The sequence below is a fragment of the Pristis pectinata genome, chromosome 21, assembly GCF_009764475.1.
Source record: "Pristis pectinata isolate sPriPec2 chromosome 21, sPriPec2.1.pri, whole genome shotgun sequence".
In the NCBI taxonomy this organism is placed as follows: domain Eukaryota; kingdom Metazoa; phylum Chordata; class Chondrichthyes; order Rhinopristiformes; family Pristidae; genus Pristis; species Pristis pectinata.
This window is the reverse complement of record NC_067425.1, coordinates 7,537,059-7,563,607: the sequence shown is the minus strand read 5'-3', so window position 1 is coordinate 7,563,607 and position 26,549 is coordinate 7,537,059. Positions and strand designations below refer to the sequence as shown.

Sequence of the window (26,549 nt, the reverse complement as noted above, 5' to 3'; positions counted from 1 at the left end):
TGACTTCCTGCCCTACCAGAGATTCCACGTCGGATTTTATGACATAAGATTCGGTCAAGTGATAGCTAACAAAGGTTGTTTAAAGATACAGTGGGACAGATGTCAGCTGGGAAGTTGGGCGAAATGGTGGCAGATGGAATTTAAACCAAACAAGTAGGAGGTAATGCACTTCGCAATGTCAAATTCTGGTAGGACATAGAGAGTAAATGGCAAAGACCTTGGAAGCGTTAATGTACAGAGAGACCTTGGACCAAGTCCCTAGCTCCCACAAAGTGGTGATGCAGGTGGATAGGGTAGTGAAAAAGGCACTTGGTATTGGAATTGGTTTATTATTGTCACATGCACCGAGGTACAGTGAAAAACTTGTCTTGCATACCGATCAATTCATTACACAGTGCATCGAGGTAGTACAAGGTAAAACAGTAACTGAATGCAGAATAAAATGTAACAGCTACAGAGAAAGTGCGGTGCAGGTAGACAATAAGGTGCAAGGTCATAATAAGGTAGATTGTGAGGTCAAGAGTCCATCTTATCGTACTAGGGGTCCATTCAATAGCCTTATAACAGTGGGATAGAAGCTGTCCTTGAGCCTGGTGGTATGTGCTTTCAGGCTTTTGTATCTTCTGCCTGATGGGAGAGGGGAGAAGAGAGAACGTCCAGGGTGGGTTCCTTCATAGGCCGAGGCATTGGGTATAAGATTTGGGATATTACATTGCAGTTGTACAAAACATTGGATAGACTGCACTTATTGTGTACAGTTCTAGTCACTGCACTACAGGAAGGATGTGGTAGCAATAGAGAGAGCGCAGAAGAGATTCACCAGGATGTTGGCTGGAATGCAGGGCTGTAGTTATAAGGAGAGATTGGATAGGCTGGGTCTGTTCTCACTGGAACATAGAAGGCTGAGGGGTGACCTTATAGAGATTTACAAAATTATGAGGAGCATACATAAGATAAAGAGTCAGAATCTTTTTCCAGGGCAGGGGAATAAGAGCTAGAGGGCATAGGTTTAAGGTGAGAAAGGAGAGATTTAAAGAAGATCTGAAGGATAAGTTTTTCACACAGAGGGAGGTGAAATTTGGACCGAGTTCCCAGAGGAGGTGGTAGAGGCAGATACAATTACAATGGTTAAACAAAGAGTTTGGACAGGAAGTTCTACGATTCTATGACATTCTGGCAGTTTCATAGTCACTGTCACCAAGGTAACGCGAGAAAATAGGAGCAGGAGAAGGCCATTCGGCCCCTCCAGCCTGCCCCACCTTTCAGTATGACCATGGCTGATCTACCCCAGGCCCGAATTCCTCCTCAGTATCAGTTCCCCAGAGCCCTTAACTCCACAATCTTCCAAAAAATTTATCTACCTCCTCTTTAAGTGGTCAAGTTTTATGTATAAAAATTCCAATTTAGTGAATTGAATGAAATTTCCCTCATGCTCAAACTTCTACCCCTGGATCACCAGCCCAGAACTTTGGTTGCTATTCCAGTAACTCAAATCACACACAGTCTGACGACTCCCTCCCACCCCCCCCCACCCCCGCCCCAGAAATAGGCAGGAGATGGGGGAACGGGAGGCTCCCTCATCCAGGGGCTTCAACACCACAGCAAGCTGTAACACCAGCACTCGATGAGTTAAAAGAACTTTGAAGTGAGCCCGGTAAACTGCTTCAGTGGAGTTGGGGAGGGGAAGCAGGGGCTGTGGGAGGGGGCAAAGATCTGGGTGAGTAAGTAATAAAATCATTGGGAGAATTTGGAGGGCAATATAACTGAGGAAATAAACCAATCAGGAGGATTAGAGCGGACAGCCAAGATCTGAGAGGACAATAACCAGGGCAGTAAAACGATTAAAGAGGTTAGCAGAAACCTGGTGAGGTTTTACTGGTTTCATGTTGATTATTCTGCTGAATACATGATGCATTGGAGACTATGGGATGTAGTGATCAAAGGAAAATGGTACATGGATGGGTGTAAATTCTACACTGTGGCAACTGTACAGGAATTGTCAGTGTGTTGGCTCAGTGAAGTTCTGATTTTGTGTGTGTGTGTGTGTGTGTGTGTGTGTGTGTGCATGTGAGAGAGACTGTGAATATATTGGTGTGTGTGACTATCTGTGTGGTGTGCGCATGTATGCATGATTGTTTGCATGTGTCTTTGAGACTACATAAGTGAGATGATACATGTGTACATAAAATAAGGATTCTTTATTAGTCACATGTACATCAAAACACACAGTGAAATGCATCTTTTTTGCGTAGAGTGTTCTGGGGGCAGCCTGCAAGTGTCGCTACGCTTCTGGCGCCAACATAGCATGCCCACAACTTTCTAACCCGTACATCTTTTGGAATGTGGGGGGGAAACCGGAGCACCCTGAGGAAACCCACGCAGACACAGGGAAAACGTACAAACTCCTTACAGGCAGCAGCCAGAATTGAACCCAGGTCGCTGGTGCTGTAGAGTGTTACACTAACCACTACACTACCGTGCCTGCCCTACATGTGTGTATGTGAGAGATTGCATGCGTTTTTGAATCTATGTAAGTGCGAGATGATACATATGTATGTGAGTCTGTGTGTGAGGCAGTGACAGTGTGTTTGTTACACTATGAGTGAGATATGGTGTCTGTATGTGCTACTGTAAACTGTTGACTGAGGTAACAAGGTGCCTCAGAACTCAAACTCAGTGTGGAGATGAGGATCAGCAGAGACCAGGGGACAGTACTAGGCTGCTTCTGTGCTGGGACTCAGAGCAACTATAGTGCTATGGTGACTATTTAAGCTCCTGGACAGATCCGGCACACCTGGTGTACATTCAGGCTTTGAGAAACCTCAACTAGCTCGCCCTTCTTGAGATAGTTCTACCCTGGGCCCAACACACTGATGCAATCATGAAGAAGGCACGCCAGTGGCTCGACTTCGTTAGGAGTTTGAGGAGATTTGGTATGTCACCAAAGATTCTTGCAAATTTCTATAGATGTGCAGTGGAGAGCATTCTGACTGGTTGCATCACCGCCTGGTATGGTGGCTCCAAAGCGCAGGATTGCAAGAGGCTGCAGAGGGTTGTAGACTCACCAGCTCCATCACGGGCACAACCCTCCCCGCCATCGAGGACATCTTCAAGAGGTGATGCCTCAAGGAGGCGGCATCCATCACTAAGGACCCTTACCATCCGGGACATGCCCTCTTCTCGTTACTACCATCGGGGAGGAGGTACAGGAGCATGAAGATCTACACTCAATGATCCAGAAATAGCTTCTTCCCCTCCGCCATCAGATTTCTGAATGGTCCATGAACACTACCTCGTTATTTCTTTTTTTTTACTCTATTTATTTGCTTTGTAATTTACGGTAATTTTACGTCTTGCACTGTACTGCTGCCGCAGAACAACAGATTTCACATCGTATGTCAGTGATAATAAATCTCATTCTGATGGTTTTATCTTTCCCACAGAGACCTGCCTCCTCAGTTTACTTTCAGATCATAATGGTCTGAGTGTAGTTGGGAATGTTGTCTGAGTGTAGTCAGGAGTCAGAGACGTACAGCACTGAAACAGGCCCTTCGGCCCAACCAGTCCATGCCGACCAAGGTACCCATCTGAGCTAGCCTCATTTGCCTGCGCTTGGCCCATATCCCTCTAAACCTTTCCTATCCATTTACTGTTGAGGTGTCTTTTAAATGTAGTTAATGTACCTACCTCAACTACTCCCTCTGGCAGCTCATTCCATAAACGGACAACCCTCTCGATAAAAAAGTTGCCCCTTGGGTTCCTATTAAATCTCTCCCCTTAAACCTACGTCCTCTAGTTCTCGATTCCTCTACCCTGATAAAAGACCGAGTACATTCACCCTATCTATGCCCCTCATGATTTTATACACCTCTGAATGATCATTCCTCATTCTCCTACTCTGCAATGAATGAAGTCCTAGCCTGCTCAACCTCTCTCTATAACTCAGTCCCTCGAGTCCTGGCAACATTCTCATAAGTCTTTTATGCACTCTTTCCAGCATTTAGTCCAACAAGAAGCAACAGTAAAGTCCAATTTTCATATCTATAAACCTCGGGCAGCACTCTACAGGTAGTTGCTTTGAACTGCACATTGTAGAGCTTGGTTAGCATTCAACAATACTGACATCCAGAATTTCTGACAACAGATGCACTTTTTAAATCTACATAGAGTCTGCAGACAGTTATAATTTGGTCCATGCTGCACCCTCCACTCGGTCCAGTTGGAATCACTTCAGCCTTAAAGTATAGATTCAAGGTATTAAAGTATGATTTCAAGCACCATTCAGTTGGGAATGTTGTCTGAATGGAATGGGAACGCTGTCTGAATGAACTGGACATCACAGTTGAAGGAACATCAAGAAGAGTTAAGATCCTCCCACAAATCAAAGATGATAGAACAGATCAAGACCGTGGTGGAAGGGCAGCAGGACAGTGATCCCGGGAGATGCAGGAGAGAATCTGGGAAGCATTTCAGGAAAGATCAGGACTTGCTCAAGGCCAAGCAGGAAGTGGGCGAGAGGAGGATTGGGGAAAGCAAGGATGGACACTGAGGTTTTCTGATGTACAACCCGCTCTTTGTGAAGTGGCCCTGCTTCCTTCACTAACCTCAGCTCACCCAGCCGGGCACTGGGCTTGGTTAACACAGACTGAACCTGCAGAGAGCAGTTGCCCCAGCTGCCAATCGTGCCCAACCTACTTGCAGGTCTGAACAGGAGGCTCCTCCTTTCAATAAAAATAACACAACTTTTGTTTCTCATAATTACCAGGCAGTTGCCCTGAGAGGAACTTGTGGTTACCAGAAGATATATGTGGTGATGGATATATCGAGTGGCACAAACAAGGTGTTAGAGCTGCTGGTGCTTTGTTTATTATAGGATGGTGAAGATGACTTAGACTTAAAATGAGTGCTGTGAAGTTTTAACATGGTCCAGATTTTTTAATTAATGCACAGACATTTTACAAACAAACACACACGCACAAGGGTTTGTAGGTACAAATGCACACATGCACCTATTGAGATGTACACACACAGATTCATACATACAGACACACAGATGGACACACTCAGAGACAAACACATACAATCATGTATAAGCTTGCATGCACACATGTGCAGTCTGTCTCACACACACATACCTTTTACACACACACAAACCACATATGCAGACACAATCTCTCACACACACGCTTTACACACATGTACTGTATGCACACACATTTACAGAAACTGTATGCACAAACAAGAAATCTGTGCACACACCAAGTATATATGCAGACACACACTTTTCATACACACACATTTTTACACACATGTACTGCATGCGCAGTCACACACACACCAGAACTTTATGCACACACACAAAGTATCACTGATAAAGACACACACTCCTGCATGCACACACACACTTTCTGCACACATACACAGAGGCAGACTCAAATCTAGGCTGGGAGATTCATGGCGAGCACTTCATACCCACAAACAGAACCAGGCAGGGCCCCTCATTCAGCTGCACGGCGTTGGACTCTGTAAGTTCTAATACCGGTTTCGGATGCCACGGAAACTCTTTGCACTCCATGTCATTGAGCACGGCTGCTCTCCCCTGCCGAGTGATTATCTTCCCCTCCTGGTCCAGGATGATAAGAGTTGGAATGCCTGCATTTAAAATAAAATATCAGGGATTACTTGGTCTCCAGCCCTACAGTTCCAGTAAATCAAATTCTCCGAGTTCACCCCAGGGTTTGTCTCCTGTAATTGTCTCCATATCTGGGGTTCAGGGCCGTGGAACCCAGAGCAACAAACCTTTTGTGTTGAACATCACTGACCTCTCCCCTCTTTCTAACTGGCAGGATTCCCTTCTCGAGGAGGTACATAGTTCCATGATACCAGTCAAACAGCCTGCCACACTAACAGTCGTAGCGAATATTCAAACGAGAACTTTGAAGGGCCGAAGTGGAGAAGTCTTCCGTGTGAATGGCGGTTGATCCTAAGGGATCAGCGAACGCCTTTCCGCTGAGTGGATCTAGGACCTGTGTTGTGTGGCAGGGTGTTTGACTGCGGTGATGGGAAGTCTCTCAGCCCAGAGCCCAGTGAGTTGGGCACAGATGCCTATGCAGATACCCCCAATACTGTATTGTTGGAGGGACAGCCTTTCATGTTAAGTTAAACCAAGGAATGTACTAACTCAATGTAACTGCACTGTGTAATGAATTGACCTGTACGATCGGTATGCAAGACAAGTTTTTCACTGTATCCCGGTACAAGTGACAATAATAAACCAATACCAATACCAAAAAGCAAAAACATACAGGTGGCGTAAATCTGGAAGAAAAATAGAAAATGCTATAGATATTCAGCAGGCCAGGCAGCATCAGTGGAGAGATGGAGGTAACATTCCATCAAAGAGCCATCAGCCTGAAACACCAGCTCTGCTTCTCTCACCAGGGATGCTGTCCAACCCTCTGCAATGGCAAGATGGCGCCGGAGCGTGACGACACATTGCAAGCTGCTCTCTACAGATCTACTCATTACCCTTACTACAATCGTTCTACACTTTTAACATTAAACTCTATGTCACTAACTATTACTCTGTACTAACTCAATGTAACTGCACTGTGTAATGAATTGACCTGTACGATCGGTATGCAAGACAAGTTTTTCACTGTACCTCGGTACAAGTGACAATAATAAACCAATACCAATTGGCACAACCCCAATCACTACAGTTAGCAACGTTATGACCAATTTGATCACTTTGCACTAAATGGACTTTGTTTTTTTATTCTAATTGTGTGTTTTCTTGTAAAAATTGTTCATATTTATGTTTTTCTTGTGAATGTTGCTTATCTGATGCTATGTGCCTGTGATGCTGCTGCAAGTAAGTTTTTCATTGCACCTGTGCATACACGTACTTGTGCATATAACAATAAACTCGACTTTGACTTTTTGTTTTAGAGTGTTTCCACCATTCTGTTTTTATCTGAGTTAAACCAAATCCCTGTCGGCTCTCTCTGAAGGTGCAAAAGATTCATCAGTGTTGTGTGAGGATGTAACATGTTGCCTGTGTTTGTACGGAGGTACTTTTCTATGGAAAAAAGCATTAAATTTTGAAAAAAAAAGCATCCGATAACTGAAAGCTTGGCAGTAGGATCCCAAACGCCACAGGGTCTGCATGGTACTCTGCAATCCAGGAATTGCTGCAGTGAAGTTTGTTGGGACACCTTGTCCTCTTGACGAACTGTGCATCATTTCTAAGTGTAGATTAGATTAGTTTATTGCCATACACACTGGGTGCAGTGAAATTCCTTGCTCACGTGAAGTTCAGAGTAAACAGTATGCATGCAATAATAACTACAAGAATACAATGACAAGCAGAAAAAGCAGAATGGTGCAGAGACTGTAGCTCGATCTGAAGTAGTACAACAAAAATACTAAAGTGAGGAGAACAAAATAGGCTGAGAGAGGGAAAGTTAAGAATACAAGAACCAGGCAGCACCACCGGGAAGGGGATGTGAAAGAGGTGATTGGTTCAGAAGTCTGATCGCAGTGGGGAAACTGTTCTGGATATCCAGGCTTTCAAGCTGCTGTATCTTCTCCCATGGCATCTGTACCCTGGGTACGTATACCCATGACAATAAACTTGAGTTTGACTTGAAAGAGTGTTGTACTATGGGATGAGACTTTAAACTGAAGTCTCACCCTATAACAGGAATGGTCACATATCCAGCACACTGCGGAGATATCCCCTCAATAGCCACCACAGGATTTCACAGAACAAGAAGCCATTAAACCCTCTGTGTCTAGTCTGGCTCTGAGTGAAGGAACGCCGTCTGCTTTCCCTCAGGTTCTTCCACACAGTTTTATGTTGAACTTTGGTAATTTAACATCAGCTCAACTCACCCTGTACATAATTAAAAGCAATTGGACATAGCTGCCTTGATGGATTACAGTTCTATAACAGAGTAATAGATCTGTGGATGACATGCTATAATGCTTCTGTCCACGTTAAACAGGAACAAATCTGATTAATTGCAAGCAATGCTGCAAGAAGCCATATATTATTAAAAACACTGATCACGTGCTCCACTTCTGAGGCTATGTTTCAATCTCAACAATTAAAATCACTCCTGTAAACAGCTGCCTGTATCGGTGTAGTGTTGGGCTCTGACCAATGGGTGCTGTTACGGAGTCTCCAAACACCAGCTCAGGAAGAAAACCAGAGGGCCAGGTGCTGGAAATCAGAAATCAGAGGAGAGAAAATGCTGGGAACACTCCACAGGTCAGGCAGAGTCTGTGGAGAGAGAAACAGGGTTAATGACCTTTTAAACTGCAGAGAGGGGAAGGGGTGGAGAGGGACTGTCTGTGGTAGAGTGGAGATGAAGGTTGTCCAGGTAACACGACAGTTTCACTGCTGTCTAGTTAGTAGATGAATGAAGGCAGAGAGAGAGAGAGAGAGAGAGAGAGAGAGAGGGAGAGAGAGAGGGAGAGAGAGTGAGAGAGAGGGGGAGAGAGGGAGAGAGAGAGAGAGGGAGAGAGTGAGAGAGAGAGAGGGAGAGAGTGAGAGAGAGGGGGAGAGAGAGGGGAAGAGAGAGGGAGAGGGAGAGAGCATCTGTGTAGAGAGGACAACTACATTCATGTTACATGAGGATGACCTACCATCAGAACTGGCCCATTCTGACATAAACAGAACAGGCAGGTTATCTGGAAGCGCTGCTGTCAATATTGGGTCCAAGGACTGCAACGTGCTGAGACGGAAGATGGGGTGCTGTTCCTCAAGGTTACATTGGGCTTCACTGGAACAGTATAGGAGGTTGAAGGCAGGTGGGGGTAAGAGGGAGAATGAAAGTCACAGGCCACAGGAAGCTCAGGGCTGAACAGAGGTGTACCCACAAACTGGTCACCCAGTCTGGGTTTGTTCTCTCCACTGCAGAGGAGCCCACGTTGAGCTCCGAACGCGGTACACCAGATTGGAAGGAGTGCGAGTGAATCGCTGCTTCACCTGGAAGGGCTGGTTTCCTGGATGGTGGGAAGGGAATGAGCTCAACAGGCAGATGCTGCAGCTTGAGTGGTTGTACGGGCTCTGCCCAGAGTGCAGAACGGGTGGTCCACCTTGGCTTCCTCCTGAGATCCCCACCGACACAGAACCAATTCAGTTCACTCTGCGTGGCGTCAAGAAATGCCTGGGAACAGTGGATGCAGCAAAGGCCAAGGATCTGAAGAACATCCCAACTGTATTACTCCAGACCTGCACTCCAGAACTAGCAGTGCCTCTGGTCGAGCTGTTCCAGTGCAGCTACAGGATGGGCATCTACCCAACAATGTGGAAAATTGCCCAGGCACATCCTGTTCACAGAAAGCAGCACAGATCCAATCTGGCCAGCTGCACTCCAACCAGTGTATACGCAGTCATCAGGAATGTGATGGGGAGGTTTCATTGACAGAACTGTTCACTGATGGTCCGGTAGCCCCTCGGTACAGCCCCTCCCACAGTGCAGCGATCCCTCGGGTACAGCCCCTCCCACGGTACGACAATCCCTCAGTACTGCCTCCCCACAGTGCAACACTCCCTCGGTACTGCCTGCGGTTCTGATGAAAGGTCATCTAGCTGAAACGTTAACTGTGTTTCTCTCTCCATGGATACTGCCCAACCTGTTGAGGTTTCCCAGCACTCTGTGAGTGTGTACCAGCCCACAAGTAATCGGTCCAATGCAGCATTGTTCTGTACCCAGAGGTGATCTGCCTGCCTTGAATATGTATTCTTTAAGCAGCCTTTACTTGGAACACTCCATGCTCTCCATGAACACTTATTTCAGACCTAATGCAGCTTCAAGGGTGAGCAGGTGAGCCTGGCTCCCAGGGATCAGGCGTGCTGCTGGCAAGGACCATCTGCTGGCACAGACCATCCACTGTCTGTCTCAGAGGGGGATGAACTCCAGCTCACACTGTGAACTGAAGTTCCACAAGAGTGGCGGAAGGGAACTACACAGCTCACTGATCGGGGGAATCGGGGTGTCTCCTGACCATCCTCCAACTTCATCGCCCAACTACACTGGCAGCTGTGCCTTCAGCTACCCAGCCCAAGCCCCAGAATGTCCTCCCCAAACCGCTCTGCCTCTCTGTACCCCTTCTACATTCGTATATTTCAATCATCTGGCCTAACATCTCATTCTGCTGTTGGCTAAGCATGCTCCTATCTGTATCAATGGTGCTGAGGTGGAGATGGTTGAGAGCTTCAAGTTCCTACGTGTAAATACCACCAGTGATTTGTCCTGGACCAACCACATGGACACTATGGCAAAGAAAGCACACCAGTGCCTCGACTTCCTCAGAAGGCTAAGGAAATTTGGCATGTCCCCGATGACCCTTACCAATTTTTACAGATGCACCATAGAAAGCATCTTATCCTTTTGCATCACAGCTTGGTGCGTCATCTGCTCTGCCCGAGACCGCAAGAAACTGCAGGGAGTTGTGAACGCAGCCCAGTCCATCACGCAAACCAGCCTCCCCTCCATTGACTCCATCTACACTTGCTGCTGCTTTGGAAAAGCAGCCAACACAATCAAGGACTCCTCCCACCCCGGTCATTCTCTCTTCTCCCCTCTCTCATTGGGCAGAGGATACAAAAGCTTGGAGCATGCACCACCAGGTTCAAGGTCAGTTTCTCCAAGGACAGTTTCTACTCCACTATTTTCAGACTCTTGAATGGACCTCTCATATGCTAAAAGATGACTCTTGATCTCCAATCTACCTTGTCGTGGACCTTGCACTTTATTTGTCTACCTGCACTGCACTTTCTCTGTAACTTTATATTCTGCATTCTGCTTTCCTTTTTACTACCTCGATGTACTTATGTATGGAGTGATCTGTCTGGATGGCACAGAAACAAAAGTTTTTCACTGTATCTCAGTAGACGGGACAATAATAATAAACCTATACCAATGCCAAACCTTTGTTGACGATGCCTCTGTCAGCACCTTGGGACTATGCGGCTCAGAGTCAGGAAGGGGAACCTGGAGTACTCCATCAGGTTGGTAAAGACGGCTAAAATTGTCACTTAAATCGTTGCCTTGGTCGTGCTGCACACAGCATGGGCTGCCTCATTTGTTGAGGAGTTGCAGACAGAGTTGAACATTGTGCAGTCATCAAAGAACATCCAGTCATGGTGAGAGGAAGGCCGCTGGTGAAGCAGCTGAACTTGGTCGGGTTGGGGCACTGCCCTGAGGAACTCCTGCAGTGAAGTCCTGGGGCTAGGGTGACTGACCTCCAACAACAAGAACAACCATCTTCCTTTGTTCAACCAGGAGAATCAGCCCAGGCTTTTGTACTCCAGTCATGGAGTTATACAGCACGGAAACAGGCCCTTCGGCCCAACTCTTCCATGCAAAGATCTGCCATCTGCCCCCATGTGACTCACATCTCTCAAAACCTTTTCTGTCCATGTACCTGTCCAAATGTCTTTTAAATGTTGTTGTACCTGCCTCAACCACTTCCTCTGACAGCTCATTCCATATACCTACCACCCCGTGTGTGAAAAAGTTGCCCCTTAGGTTCCAATTAAATCTCTCCCCTCTCACCTTAAACCTATGCCCTCTAGTTCTTGATTCCCCAACCCCGGGAAACAGACTGTGTGCATTCACCCTATCTATGCCCCTCATGATTTTATACACCTCTCTAAGATCACTCCTCATTCTCCTACGCTCCATTGAATGAAGTCCCAGCATAGTGACTAAAACTGAACACAATACTCCAAGTGCGGCCTCATCAACGTCTTGTACAATTGCAACATAACGTCCCAATTCCTGACTGATGAGTCTTTGGAGTAAGCCTTCAGAGGAAGGAGAGCTGTCTACTCATTCACAGTTGAGATAATAAGAGATTTTGTTTAGTCCTTCAAACTCTCTCCGAAGGTACAGAAAAAAATCTGTAACATCCCCCTCCCTTTCTCTCGCATAGTTTAATCCTTCTGCAGTCAGTCTAAACATGGGCAGCACCACAGAGGGCAGGGGAACTGAAATATTTCATTTGTTTCTCTGAAATGTTGAACTTTGATTCCAACAAAGCTGTCTTGTGATGATCCAATCATAGTTTATTATTCTTGGCTTCAGCATCAAATATGAACTAGGCTTTGACAACACTTTATACATTCCACATTTTCTACACAATATAGAAAAAGACCATTCAGCACAGCTAGTCTGTGCAATCCCATATCAATCTCATTCCCCAGACTGTATCTACACACTAGGGGCAACTTGGTACAGACAATTAACCTACCAGCCTGCATGTCTTTGGGACGTAGGAAGAAACTCGTGCACCCAGGAGAAACCCACGCAGTCACAGGGAGAACGTGCAGACTCCACACCATCAGCACCCGAGGTCAGGATTGAGCCCAGGTCCCTGGAGTTGTGAAGCAACACTGTGCCACCCTTGTGGGCAGGGTAAACATAAGACAGGCTAAATGGTCTGTTTCAAAGCAGTGAATTCTGTGTAAAGCAAACCCTGCAACCATCACTCTGGGCTCCTGTCTCACCCCTCCCTCTACAATGGCCATCTCCCCTCTCAGTCCTGATGCAGGGTTTCGACCCGAAACATCGACAATTCCTTTCCTCCCACAGATGGTGCTCGACCCATCGAGTTCCTCCAGCAGATTGTTTGTTGCTCCAGATTCCAGCATCGGCAGCCTCTTGTGCCTCCTGCCACCATCCCATTGTAAAAGGCTGTCTCCTGTGTACTGTGGGAGCTGAATGTTTCTCTTGCAGTCCTCCCCAACATCAGTCAGCAGCCGGGCCTCTACTTCCTCAGGAGGTGGAAGGAATTTGGCATGTTCCCTACGACACTCACCAACCTTTATCAATGCACCATAGAAAGCATCCTATCTGGATGTATCACAGCTTGGTTCGGCAACTGCTCTGCTCAGGACCGCAAGAAACTGCAGAGAGTTGTGGATACAGCCTAGCACATCACGGAAACCAGCCTCCCCTCCATGGACTCTGTCTTTACCTCTCACTGCCTTGGCGAAGCAGCCAGCATAACCAAAGACCCCACCCACCCGGGTCATTCTCTCTTCTCTCCTCTCCCATCAGGTAGAAGATACAGGACCCTGAGGGCACATAACACCAGGCTCAAGGACAGCTTCTATCCCACTGTGATAAGACTATTGAACAATTCCCTTATGACCTTGCACCATATTGTCTACCTGCACTGCACTTGCCAGTAGCTGTGACACTTTACTCTGTATTCTGTTATTGTTTTTACCCTGTACTACCTCAATGCACTGTGTAATGAATTGACCTGTACGAACGGTATGCAAGACAAGTTTTTCACTGTACCTCGGTACCAGTGACAATAATAAACCAATACCAATACCTATTGGAATCTGCCCTGCCTCTCTCCCTCAGCCAGTGCTGCTTCAGACAGAGACCCTGCACAAAGACGACAGGGTAGCAACTCAGCCTGGGTCACTCGCAGGCAATGCAACAGACCTCAGCCTCTGAAATTCAGTCCTGCTGACATCGATGCTACATGCAGCTGCAACTGTACAACTTGTTTATTGCAAGCAGCAGAAGCAATGAGACTGCTGATCCAAGGGGGGCTTACTTAGATTAGTGTCCCGTAAGGCAACCTACCCCGAGAACAAAACGCCCCACTAATTCCAGATAGTCAGGGAGCACTGGGCTGCAACAACACATACAGGCAACACTTGGCATTATTCATCCAGCTCAGAGGCATTTCAAGGCCAGGCTAAAAAAAGAAACTCAAACTGTTTAAATTCCGTTAAGCTTTGTTCAGTGAAAGCAGAAGAGGAGGCGGAGCCCTTCTGAGGAGTAACCCTGTTCAACACCAGGGCTCACATCCTGTAATATGCTGGAACTGTAAGAATTTGAAGAAGTCTGTTGTAATAAAGCCTCCGGATTTCACATGCACTCCCAGTGTCGATGATCAAATACATTCAAGCTTTGGAAAAGAAACATTACAAATGGCTTTTATACTCTTGAGGGCAATTGGGAGATTTACTTTAAGGGGGCTAGGGAGAAGAGATTAAGTTACAATTATAAAACGGTGTTGAAAACAAAAGGCAGTGTGAGTGGGCCAGACAGCCTGCCCCACTGGGTGACAGCCATAAATCAGAGAACGTTACCGTGTAAGAGGCCATTCAGTCCCTTGCCCCTTTGCCAACCCCTTTCTGGTGAAATTTGGGCCCCATATTGACAGAGGAAATGGGCTGCGGCCAACTTGCGCAAGTAAGGAACCAGCAGCAACAACGACAACTGGATAGTCAGTGTTAGTGACAGGTGAGTCAGAGATAAGTAATGCCAACATGTGTTCAAATCAGCACCATGGGATCTGTCACAGCCACTGGGTGTGGGTTTAATGTCATAGTCAAAACCAACACCTCTGGCAAGGCGGCACTCTTCTGCACGGGAGCTCTCTGTAAGTGCTGGTCAACTGCTCTGCCCAAGACCGCAAGAAATTGCAGGGAGTTGTGAACACAGCCCAGTCCATCACGCAGACCAGCCTCCCCTCCATTGACTCCGTCTACACTTCCCGCTGCCTCGGGAAAGCAGCCGACATAATCAAGGACCCCTCCCACCCTGGTCATTTTCTCTTCTCCCCTCTCCTGTCAGGCAGAAGATAGAAAAACTTGAGAGCACATACCACCAGACTCAAGGACAGCTTCTATCCCACTGTTATCAGAACGGACTTCTTGTATTCTAAAGATCTCCCGGTCTACCTTGTTGTGGCCCTTGCACTTTATTTGTCTATCTGCACTGCACTTTCTCTGTAGCTGCTACACAATATTCTGCATTCGGTTTTCTTTTTATTGCATCGATGTACTTATGTATGGCATGATCTGATTGTTCAACAACATCATTATCATGGATTACCATCTCAAAGTTTTTCACTGTATCTCAGTACAATGATAAACCAACACCAACGATAGTGCCGACCTTCCCTCACTGCCCTGACCTTTATTTCCTTTCCCGACACGTACCCAACTACCTTTTGAGATCTGCTCCCAGCACGTCCCAGGCAGGGCATTTCCGAGGGCACGGGAGGAAAAGGAGGGAGAAGAAGAGAGTGAACCATTATCGGGCCCACAGCAACTATTACAAGGTGCCCGAGACTGTCCTCAGTACATTTCTCTCTCAGCCAAGGTGCCACCATCAACAACAACCCAACTCTGCAATAGAATTGTTGGCAAGGAGGTAAAATAGGTTGAATTCAGTTTTTCTTAATTTCCCCTCACAATGTCACACTCTGCTCACTCTCCAGAGTCCAGCTACCGGTGTCATTCTCTCTTGATCTTCAGAGCCCAACTATCAACATCACTCCCTCTCGATCTCCACAGTCCAACTATTGGTTATTCTCTCTCGATCTCCACAGTCTATCGGTTATTCTCTCTCAATCTCCACAGTCTAACTATCAATCTCACTCTCCCCTTCACTCTCCACAGTCCAACTATCAATGTCCCTCTCTCTCGATCTTCACAGCCCGATAATGTCAGTCAGGCCAACCATAAGCTAGAATGTGATTAGTTATACAGCAACTCTCCCTGCCATGGGTGCAGGGGGAGATCTATAGCTCTGAAACGAATTACCACAGCCTCTATTGGCATTGGTATTGGTATTGGTTTATTATTGTCACTTGTACCGAGGTACAGTGAAAAACCTGTCTTACAAACCGATCTTACAGGTCAATTCATTACACAGTGCAGTTACATCAAGTTAGTACAGGGTGCATTGATATAGTACAGGTTAAAAACAATAACAGTAAAGTGTCACAGCTACAGAGAAAGTGCAGTGCAATAAGGTGCAAGGTTACAACAAGGTAGATCGTGAGGTCATGAGGTCATAGTATAAGGGAACTGTTCAATAGTCTTATCACAGTGGGGTAGAAGCTGTCCTTAACTCTGGTGGTACGTGCCCTCAGGCTCCTGTATCTTCTACCCGATGGAAGAGTAGAGAAGAGAGAATGTCCCGGGTGGGTGGGGTCTTTGATTATGCCAGCTGCTTCACCAAGACGAGAGGTAAGGACAGAGTCCAAGGAGGGGAGACTGGTGTCCGTGATGCGCTAGGCTGTGTCCACAACTCTCTGCAGCTTCTTGCGGTCTTGGGCAGAGCAGTTGCCATACCAAGTCGTGATATGTCCTGATAGGATGCTTTCTATGGTGCATCGGTAAAAGTTGGTGAGAGTCAAAGGGGACAAACCAAATTTCTTTAGCCTCCTGAGGAAGTAGAGGCGCTGGTGAGCTTTCTTGGCCATGGCATCCACGTGGTTTGTCCAGGACAGGTTGTTGGTGATGTTCACTCCCAGGAACTTGAAGCTGTCAACCCTCTCGACCTCAGCACCATTGATGTAGACAGGTGTATGTACACTGCCCCCTTTCCTGAAGTCAATGACCAGCTCTTTAGTTTTGTTGACATTGAGGGAAAGGTTGTTATCCCTGTGTGTGATGTCGGGAGATTAGGGTGAACCAAACTGCCCGTGATCGCCATCCTCCTCAAATCAAACCCCCCCCCCCCCCCTCCTCCCGACCAACGTTTCAGCTTGTAAACCACCAGTGGTCCCAGCACGGGTACAACTTGGCCAGGAAACCTTACTTTTCCAAATTTTTCTCCTGCAATCACTGTGCAATCAAAGTGTGCAACGGCTTCATAATGGTAACTCTTTCAAATACAATTTAACAACATCGTTATCGTGGATTACCATCTCGAAATTTAAGACCGGCAAGGGATTTTTGAACATGTATATCTTACACTGCCTTTCATGACCTGCGGATATCCAAACACGTCTGCCAATCAATGAACTACTCTTGAAGAGTGCTCACTGTTATAATGTGAGAAGTGAGGCATGGCACGCTCCCAAAAATAAGGCAGCCACTGCTTTACTTCAAACACAAAGGATAGATTGTCATTGCAACTGTTCCTCCTCCTCACTGCCTCTCTCCTTTTCTGCTCACTCCCCTCCCCTCCCTTCCTCACCTCACTCCAGGTGATCCTGGGATGGTTCTGCCCAGGACCACCTGGGACTAGATCCTCGTAGGTCAGGGGCCTGAGCTGGGAAAACCTTCCAGGAAAGAAGGTATCCCTTATCGTAGACGGTAGCCAATTTCCCAAATGGGGTGTCCCATCTAATACAGGACCGTTGGCAACTCTGCCCAGTAATGGGTGGGCTGCCTGCCTTTCGGGGCTATCCACAGCCCTTGTACGAGTGTCCTCCCTACCAGGTAAATTCGATGGGCTGAATGACTTCAATGTGTGCTGTAACTTGAGAATGGGACGGGGCCTTGGTTTAACACTGAACGTTATGCAAAGAACAGAATGTTATGCAAAGCTCCTTCAGAAGTCAGTGTAGAACACTGCCCTGACTGGCCCTTCCTTTCCCCCCCCCCACCCCCCACTCCTGTGGCTCCCTTCCCCCGCCTTGATGACCTGCCCATCTCCTCTCCTCCCCTCCCACCTACCTTCCCCCTATCACTTGAACTCACCTATCCCCTGCCTGCATGTGCTCCTCCCCCTCCCCTTCCCCCCACCTTCTTATTCTGGCTTCTGCCCTCTTCCTTTCCAGTCCCAATGAAGGGTCTCGGCCTGAAACGTCGACTGTTTATTCCCCTCCGTGGATGCTGCCTGACCTGCTGAGTTCCTCCAGCACTTTTTGTGTATTGCTCCAGATTCCAGCATCTGCAGAATTGCTTGTGCCTCCTGACATTATGGTGGTGTGCAAGAGACTGAGTTTTCCAGCTGCAATCACTGGGCTCAACCTATACCTCCCCAGTGTCCACAGAGGTTTGTTGTGGCTGCAGCACTTCAGTGTGAAAGGGGGTTGAGCTCTACCTGTATGGAGGATACTCAGTACAGCTTACATTGTGTACCACCATCCTTCACATATAGCACACACTGCCATTTAAAGATGGCATATTACCCATTTGTAGAGCTTAACACCAACATACAGAAATCAGAGCAAATGTGGATGAAAATTAAAAAAAACACACTGCAGATGCTGGAAACACGAAATAAAATCAGAGACTGCAGGAAAGACTCAGCAGGTCAGGCAGCATCTGTGGAGAGAGAGAGAAACAGACTTAATGTTTCATGTCTGAGACCCTTCACCAGAACTGGGAAAGAGAGAAAGGCCAGCTAGTTTTCATTTGTAGAGAAGGTGGGGGTGGGGCGGAATATCTGTGACAAGGCAAGACCAAGTGCGTTAATGTGGCAGTCAGAAGCAGGTTATGTTACTTTGCCAGTGTTATGCATTGCTGATAGGTATGTGCACAGCAGGGCAGACTATACTAAAAGAGAGAGAAAAACAGAACCAAAATCACAGATAGGTGACTAGCAGAACTGGCAAGCTGGCTACAAACCCAAGAGCCATCAGTGGAAGAGTATTGTGAAGACAGCCACACCAGTGTTTATGTTTCACACGAGCATCCCCTCTCTTCCACTTACTTCAGTTCATCCCAGGCTGAGTTAAGGGAGTAGGTGGAACCTAGAACAGTACAGCACAGGAACAGGCCCTTCGGCCCACAAAGTCTGTGCCGATCGTGATGCCAATTTGAACTAATCCCATCTGCCTGCAAATGGTCTGTCTCCCTCCATCCCCTGCCTGTTCATGTGCCCATCTAAATGCCTCTGAGACATTGTATCTGCTTCCACTTCCCCTGGTATCTCGTTCCAGGTATCTACCACTCTCTTTAAAAAAACTTGCCACAGAAATCTCCTTTAAACTTTCCCCCCTCTCAGCTTAAAGCTATCTCCTCTAGTATTTGACAATTCCACCCTGGGGAGAAGACTCTAACTATCTATGCTTCTCATAAACTTTACAAACTTTGATTCGGTCGCTCCTCAATCTCCGATGCTCCCGAGAAAACAATCCAAGTTTGTCCAACTTCTCCTTCTAGCTCATACCCTCTAATCCAAGCAACATCCTGATGAACCTCTTCTGCACCCTCTCCAAAGCCTCCACACCCCTCCTTGTAAGGGGCGACCAGAATTGAATGCAATACTCCAGATGCGGCCGAACCTTGAATTGTTTCTTCTGTCTGGTAATTCTCTTTCCAGGACAGAGCTCAGCCTCGAACAGCCATTGTGGGCATCTGGTGTCGTACATGAATGACGTGATTTGCTCAATGTGGTGTAACCAGGGCTTCAATGCCCAGGAGAGGACTGACATTCAGTTTAGAGGATCTTGCAGAGACATTGTCTGTGGTTTCTCTCTGGTTTAATGAGGTGCCTGCCTCAGAAGTATATAGGAGGCAGTGATCACTGCTGCCTGGTTGACCACACATTTTGTGCCAGGTCTGAGGATCTTCAAACATTGTCTTCCTCAATCAAGTAAAGGCAGTGGTGGTGCATCTACAGGGAAGTGTGGGCCACTGTCTCCAGGAGATGGAGTCATGGATTCAGACAGCACTGGAACACAGGAGAGTTGTGGACACAGCCCAGCGCGTAATGGAAACCAGCCTCCCCTCCTTGGACTCTGTCTATACCTCTCACTGCCTTGTCGAAGCAGCCAGCATAATTAAAGACCCCACCCACCCGGGTCACTCTCTCTTCTCTCCTCTTCCATCAGGTAGAAGATACAGGAGCCTGAAGGCACGTACCACCAGGCTTAAGGACAGCTTCTACCCCACTGTGATAAGACTATTGAATGGTTCCCTTATACGATGAGATGGACTCTGACTTCACGATCTATCTTGTTGTGACCTTGCACCTTATTGCACTGCACCTTCTCTGTAGCTGTTACACTTTCCTCTGTACTGTTATTGTTTTTACTAGTACTACCTCAATGCACTCTGTACTGACTCAATGTAACTGCACTGTGTAATGAATTGACCTGTACCATTGGTATGCAAGACAAGTTTTTCACCGTACCTCGGTACAAGTGACAATAATAAACAAATACCAATACCAACAGGCCCTTCACTCACCTTGTCCATGCTGACCATCAAGTACCCATCTATGGTAATCCTATTTACCAGCACTTGGTCCACAGCCTCTACACCTTGGCGATTCGAGTGCTCATCCAGATGCTTCCTGGATGTTGTGAGAGTACCTGCCTCCAGCACTATCTCTGGCAGTGAGCTCCAGGCTACAACCCGCCTCTGAATGAAAAAATTCTTCCTTGGATCCCCTCTAAACCTCTCACTGCTCACCTAAAACCTGCACCCTCTGGTCTCAGACACCTCTGCCATGGGGAGAAGTTTCTTACCCAGGTTATGAGCATCCGAATATGGACACCCCCTCCATATGAATGAGCTCCCACGACATTATTATTTTCAAAAGCCCGACGTACGTACATACCTTCACTCCTAGGAACGGCAGAACTAGTTTCCTCTCTCTCGCTCAACATGCAAAGCGCTGGAGGAACTCAGCGGGTCAGGCAGCATCTATGGAGGGAAATGGACAGTTGATGCTTTGGGTCTGAAGGGTCTCGACCATCCACTTCTCTTCACAGATGCTGCCTGATCTGCTGAGTTCCTCCAGCGCTTTGTGTCTTGCTCCAGACTCCAGTGTCTGCAGACTCTCTCATTCTGCACTTTCAGTAATTGTTCTTTCTTATCAGTCTCTTGTGTTTTTGATGCCGTTCATTACAATATGTAGTGAATGACTTTTGTGTATTTTCCAACTTATGGACAAAATCAACTTATGGACATCTGTAAGAACAGAAGCCGTTCATTACCCGGGGACTTCCTGTACCATCTCCCCTATGTAACCCAACCGTCCAGTGTAAAGGTTCAACGTAACAGTGTCCTCCTTTGGCAGTGGAACCTTTGATTCCGCTGGGTTGTCAGAGAAAGCAGACTTGCCAGTTTTGTTAACAAATTCAAAACCGCCGGAGTTCTTACGACATTTAATGACATTTTTCATCATTTATTCCTTCACAGGACTCGAACATCGTTTATTGTCCATTTCCCCCACGCAGACACCCCACCCCCCCACCCCCCCGAACTGAATGGCTTTGTGGACCTTTCAGCAGGGAGTTAAGAGTCGACCCCCGTTGGATTTACAAAAGGGCGGACCAGGGTAGGGCAACAGGATTTCTTCCACTGAAGGACATCAGTGAACCAGATCAATTTTATAGCAATCTGGTAATTTCACAGCCACCATGCAGAGGCTCACTTTTGATTTCCCCTATCATTAAACGTAAATATCCGCTGTGATGGTGGGATTTGAGCTCATGTCTAGGTAGTCGGCCAGTAATTTAACAACAATTCTATCAACGTAACCGCTGCATAACCAGGGTGGCCTCACTGACTTCCCCTGGGTTACAATTACTTCATTAAAAACTCAAACCAACCAAAGTTAATAACATGTCATTTAAGGACCTGGGAGAGTAACTGGTTTGAGCAAATCACACTTGTGGGGAGTGACACCCCAGACACGACCGGCATCAATCCCACTCTCTAAGTCCTGTGCAGTTTAATTGCCACCTCTGCTTCACTGACCCTACCATCCACTTCTGTCATTCCTTCTCCCACTCTCTGGGTCACTGGCAGAAATGAACACCTATACTAATAACCCCACTCACTCTACTCAAGTTAGTTTGGGTAACCTACCCATGATTGTATCCTGCCCCTTCCACGTCACCCTGTTACACTCACTGCTGCGGTTGTAGACCCCGGGAAGGGGGCAGGAGAAAGTAGCCCATTGATGACCTCCCTCTCACCTCGCTGAAGCCCCTTCACACGGTAGGAAGGCTCTGACTGTTTGTTGTGGTGGTCATTCATCTTTAACGTTTGCTTCACGCAGAGGGCATAGGTTTACAAGATCGTGAGGGGCATAGACAGGGTGAATGCACACAGGCTTTCTCCCAGGAAAAAGTGTGAAGTGATACACTTCGGGAGATCGAATTTGAAGGCAGAGTACCTGGTTAATGGCAGGACTCTTAGCAGTGTGGAGGAACAGAGGGATCTTGGGGTCCACGTCCATGGATCCCTCAAGGTTGCCACGCAGGTCGATAGGTTTGTTAAGAGGGCGTATGGTGTGTTGGCCTTCATTAGTCGGGATATTGAGTTCAAGAGCCGCGAGGTGATGTTGCAGCTCTACAGAACTCCGGTCAGACCACTCTGAGTATTGTGTTCAGTTCTGGTCGCCTCATTATAGGAAGGATGTGGAAGCTTTAGAGAGGGTGCGGAGGAGATTTACCAGGATGCTGCCTGGATTAAAGAGCTTGTCTTATGAGAATAGGTTGAGTGAGTTAGGGTTTTTCTCTTTGGAGAGGAGGAGGATGAGAGGTGACTTGATAGAGGTGTATAAGATGATAAGAGGCATAGATCGAGTGGACAATCAGAGACTTTTTCCCAGGGCAAAAATGGCTAACACGAAGGGGCATAATTTTAAGGTGAATGGAGGAAGATACAAGGGGGATGTCAGAGGTAGGTTTGTTACACAGAGAGTGGAGGGTGCATGGAACACACTGCCGGCAGAGATTGTGGGGGCAGACACATTAGGGATATTTAAGAGACTCTTAGATAGGCACATGTATGATAGAGAAATGGAGGACTATGTGGGAGGCAAGGGTTAGATAGATCTTAGAGCAGGATAAAATGTCAGCACAACATGGATAGGAAAAGTTTAAGGGATATGTGGCAAATGGGACTAGGTTAGATAGGCATCTTGGTCGGCATGGACCAGTTGGGCCAAAGGGCCTGCTTCCGTGTTGTATGATTCTATGACACTGCACTGATCTCACGGGGAGTCCCATCTCCCACTCCTCAGAGAACGAGAAACTGTGATGTGGAACCGATTGCCTGGCCTAGCCCTCGGATCCCACGGTGCCCGGAGGAGGAGGGAGGAGTACGTCCGCGTTTACATTCCCGGGCAACCTGATGCCGAGATGTCAAGCTGGGATCCAAGCGGGAGGCCTGCCCCTGTGTGAAAAGATCCACCGCCCCCTGCACCCTAGCTGTGGGCACAGAGGGGAAGGGGCTAACGTCACCACATTCAAGCAGACTCATCTGGGCTGTTACTTAACACAAAAACATGTCTTGGGATGAAGCCTTGTGGGCAAGAGCAGACACGCACCGCGCTATCACTTCTGCAGTTGCTTCCTCAGTCTCTCCAAGAATGTGGTTGGTATTACATTGCAACGGAACAGGCATTCAGTCCGACAGGTCACTGCCTGTGTACACACTACTCCAAAGCACCAGCTATTTCAGGCATTTCCATCCCACCTCTTAGCTTCCTACCACCTCACTCTCGGGATACTCACTCTGAGTTCCTCCAGCATCACAGTGCTTTTCTTCGCAATTCCAGCTCTGCAGTCCCTCATTTCTCTAACACCTTGTTTTGTATCGTCTTTTTTTCTCTTCACTGTCTTGTATAATTTATAATCTGTGTTATCTGTACCTATGTGCCTGTGATGCTGCTGCAAGCAAGCTCTTCATTAGAACATAGAACAGTACAGCACAGGAACAGGCCCTTCGGCCCACAATGTTGTGCCAAACTAATTAAACTAGTAATTAAACACCTAACTAAGTTGGGAATTTCAGCATTGCAATACAGCAACAGTGAAGGGGCGGTGAGATATTTTGGAATTATAGAGCTACTTTAGCACAGAAAACTGGTGCCTCCGCCCAACTCATTTGTGCCAACCAAGGTGGTAATTGGTTTATTATTGCCACGTGTACCAAGGTACAGTGAACAACTTTGTTTTGTATGCCATCCATACAGATCATTTCAAAACACAAGTACATCGAGGTAGTACAAGAGAAAAGGAGCAACAGAATGCAGAATTACAGTTACAGAGAAAGTGCAGGGCAGGCAGACCATAAGGTGCAAGAGCCATGACGAGGTAGATTGTGAGGTCAAGGGTCCATCTCTTGACCTAGTTGCCTGGCTGAGCTAGTTCTGTCTGCCTGCATTTGGGCCATGTTGTAATGGTACCCACCTCTGCCACTCTCTCTGGCAGCTCATTCCATATACTCACCACCCACTGTGTGAAAAAGTTGCTCCTCGGGTCCTTTTAAATCTTTCCCCTCTCACTTTAAACCTATGCCTCTAGTTTTGGACTCCCCTACCCTGGGGTAAACACTTTGGCTATTCACTCCATCTATACCTGCTTGGTGCATGACTTCAAGGGAGAAGATGGGTGTTTATAATTGGCCTGGGCCTTTATCTTTTTGGCTGGAAGAGGTGGTGGGGTTGGGAGTTGTTGGGGAGGAGGCCCTGAGGTGTAGTGCAGCTTTGGGTGATACCTCAGAGACGAGGCAGGATGGTGCAGCGGTACAGCTGCTGCCTCACATCTCCGGAGACCCGGGTTCAATCCTGACCTCGGTGGCTGTCCATGTGGAGTTTGCACTATTTCCCTGTGATCATGTGGGTTTCTTCTGGGTGCTCCAGTTTCCTCCCACATCCCAAACACATGCAGGTCGGCAGGTTCATTGGCCACTGTAAACTGTCACACAGTGGCTGAGCAGAGATTGGAGAAACTCACTGTACAGATTAAAAAATCCCAATGCCTTTTGGAGGTGCACACTCGATATTTACCCCATGACATTCAGAACATTGGGATTTTATAGAACATACATAGATAGAACAGTGAGCACAGGAACAGACCCCTCGGCCCACAATGTCTGTGCTGACCAAGATGCATGTGGTGTATATTCGTTCATCTGTCTACCTCAATGCCTCTTAAACAGCAGATTCCAAACTGGTACTGAGCACAGTCAACTGCACTGATGCTTCGTGTTTTAAGAGAGGAAGAGAATATCAGGCGTGAAGCAGAACACGCAGGACTCCCGAATGTGGCATGCCAACAGGGAGTAGTGCATGCTGGTTCCCACTCATACCTTGTATACCGTAATGTCGGTTGAGCCGGGACCTTCTGGTTTCGTCAGTGTACGGTACAGCTGTCCAAGGCATCTCACTGAAATACTGTTTGTAGGAATCTTCTGACCTGTGGAGGGAAAGAATAAACTGTCAGAGTCAAGCACTGAGTTATGGAGAGAGGTTGAGCAGATTGGGACTTTTTCCATTGGAGCGTGGGAGAATGAGGGCCGATCTTATAGAGGTGTAAGTTGATAAATTGGATTCCTATTGTCGAATGTACCAAGCTACAGAAAAAAAACTTTGTTTTGCATGCCATCCATACAGATCATTTCATCACATCAGTGCAGTGAGGTAGTACAAAGGAAAACAATAACCGAATGCAGAATACAGTGTTACAGTTACAGAGAAAGTGCAGTGCAGGCAGACAATAAGGTGCAAGGTCATGACGAGGCAGATTGTGAGGTCAAGGGTCCATTTTATAAAAAGTGTATAAAATCATGAAGGGCGTAGATGAGGTCAATGCACTCAGTCTTTTTCCCAGAGTTGGGGAATCAAGAACTAGAGGGCAAAGGTTTAAGGTGAGAGGGGACAGATTTAATTGGAACCTGAAGGGCAACTTTTTCACCCAGAGGGTGGTCAGTGTACGGAATGAGCTGTCAGTGAGTGGTTGCATGTGGATAGGAAAGGTTTGGAGGGATGTGGGCCAAGCGCTGGAAAATGGGACTAGTCTAGATGGGAATCTTGGTTGGCATGGACCAGTTGGGCTGAAGGGCCTGTATCTGTGCTGTACAAATTCTATGACACTATTTTGATGCTAAGCTGGGTATGGGAGGGGGAGGTATTGCTGTGCCCAAGGTCAACAACTAAAGGGGGCAACAAATATCGACACCACAGTCAGACCCTGTCTGTGAAGGGTTCAGGTAGAGACTTACAGGATCGATGGTGAGAGGTTGGTTTCTACACCTCGTTTGTGTAGAACCAGGAGGCCAAGTCTCAGGATGAGTGCTGACCACAAGGCTTGAGTGAGGTATATGATGAACCTTAGGTATTCTCTACCCAGCGGTCTGTGGACAATTGGCTTGGAAGCCATGCAATAGGAAGTCAGATTCCCAAAAATCCATGTGATTTATGCAGGGAGAGCTGTCCGAGTGCAAGCTGTGACCTGATGTGTGATGAGCTTGTCTCTGGTGATCCAGCTGCCAAACCATCTCAATGCAACCCAGGACAGGAAAAATCTGGTTTATAACAAAAGTCACTGGTTATAAATACCAGCAGAAGAATTACAGGCAGCAGACTTGGAGCAATGCCAGAACTAATTCTGCACTCGGCTTTGGTTTCCCGAGAGTGTCAGTCAGAGATTACAGACGGCTTGTCACACACGCACCACACTGTATCACGCACGGACTGCATCTCCCTGTACATTAGCTAATGTGACCAAGAAGGACAACGGGTGCAAACACCACCAGCTCCAAGTCACTCACCATCCTGACTTGGAATTTCATATGATGTACAAAGAGGCCATTCAGCCCATCAAGTCTATGTCAGCTCTCAGGGCAATCCCATCAGTCCCATTCCCCATGTAACCTATTCTCTTTTACATGCTAATCAACTCCCCCGGAAGCTACCAGTCATCTACACACTAGGGGCAATTTACAGTGGACGATTAAACTACCAATCCGCACATCATTGGAATATAGGAGGAAACCGGAGCCACCAGAGGAAACCCATGCAATCACAGGAGAACAGGCAAACTCTGCACAGATAGCACTGGAAGCTGGGATCACT

The 26,549-nt window shown here is 47.2% G+C and overlaps 1 protein-coding gene across 1 annotated transcript in view; it reads right to left on the bottom strand.

The window, feature by feature from the left end:
- The window catches only part of nxn (nucleoredoxin), a 156,779-nt gene that overhangs the window by 23,064 nt on the left and 107,166 nt on the right, over positions 1-26,549 (bottom strand). Inside the window, exons 5-6 of the mRNA XM_052035815.1 lie at positions 24,785-24,891; positions 5,473-5,652 (exon numbers count right to left, since the gene is read on the bottom strand). Coding sequence (XP_051891775.1) covers positions 5,473-5,652; positions 24,785-24,891 — 287 coding nt within the window. The remainder of the gene's footprint in view (positions 1-5,472; positions 5,653-24,784; positions 24,892-26,549) is intronic.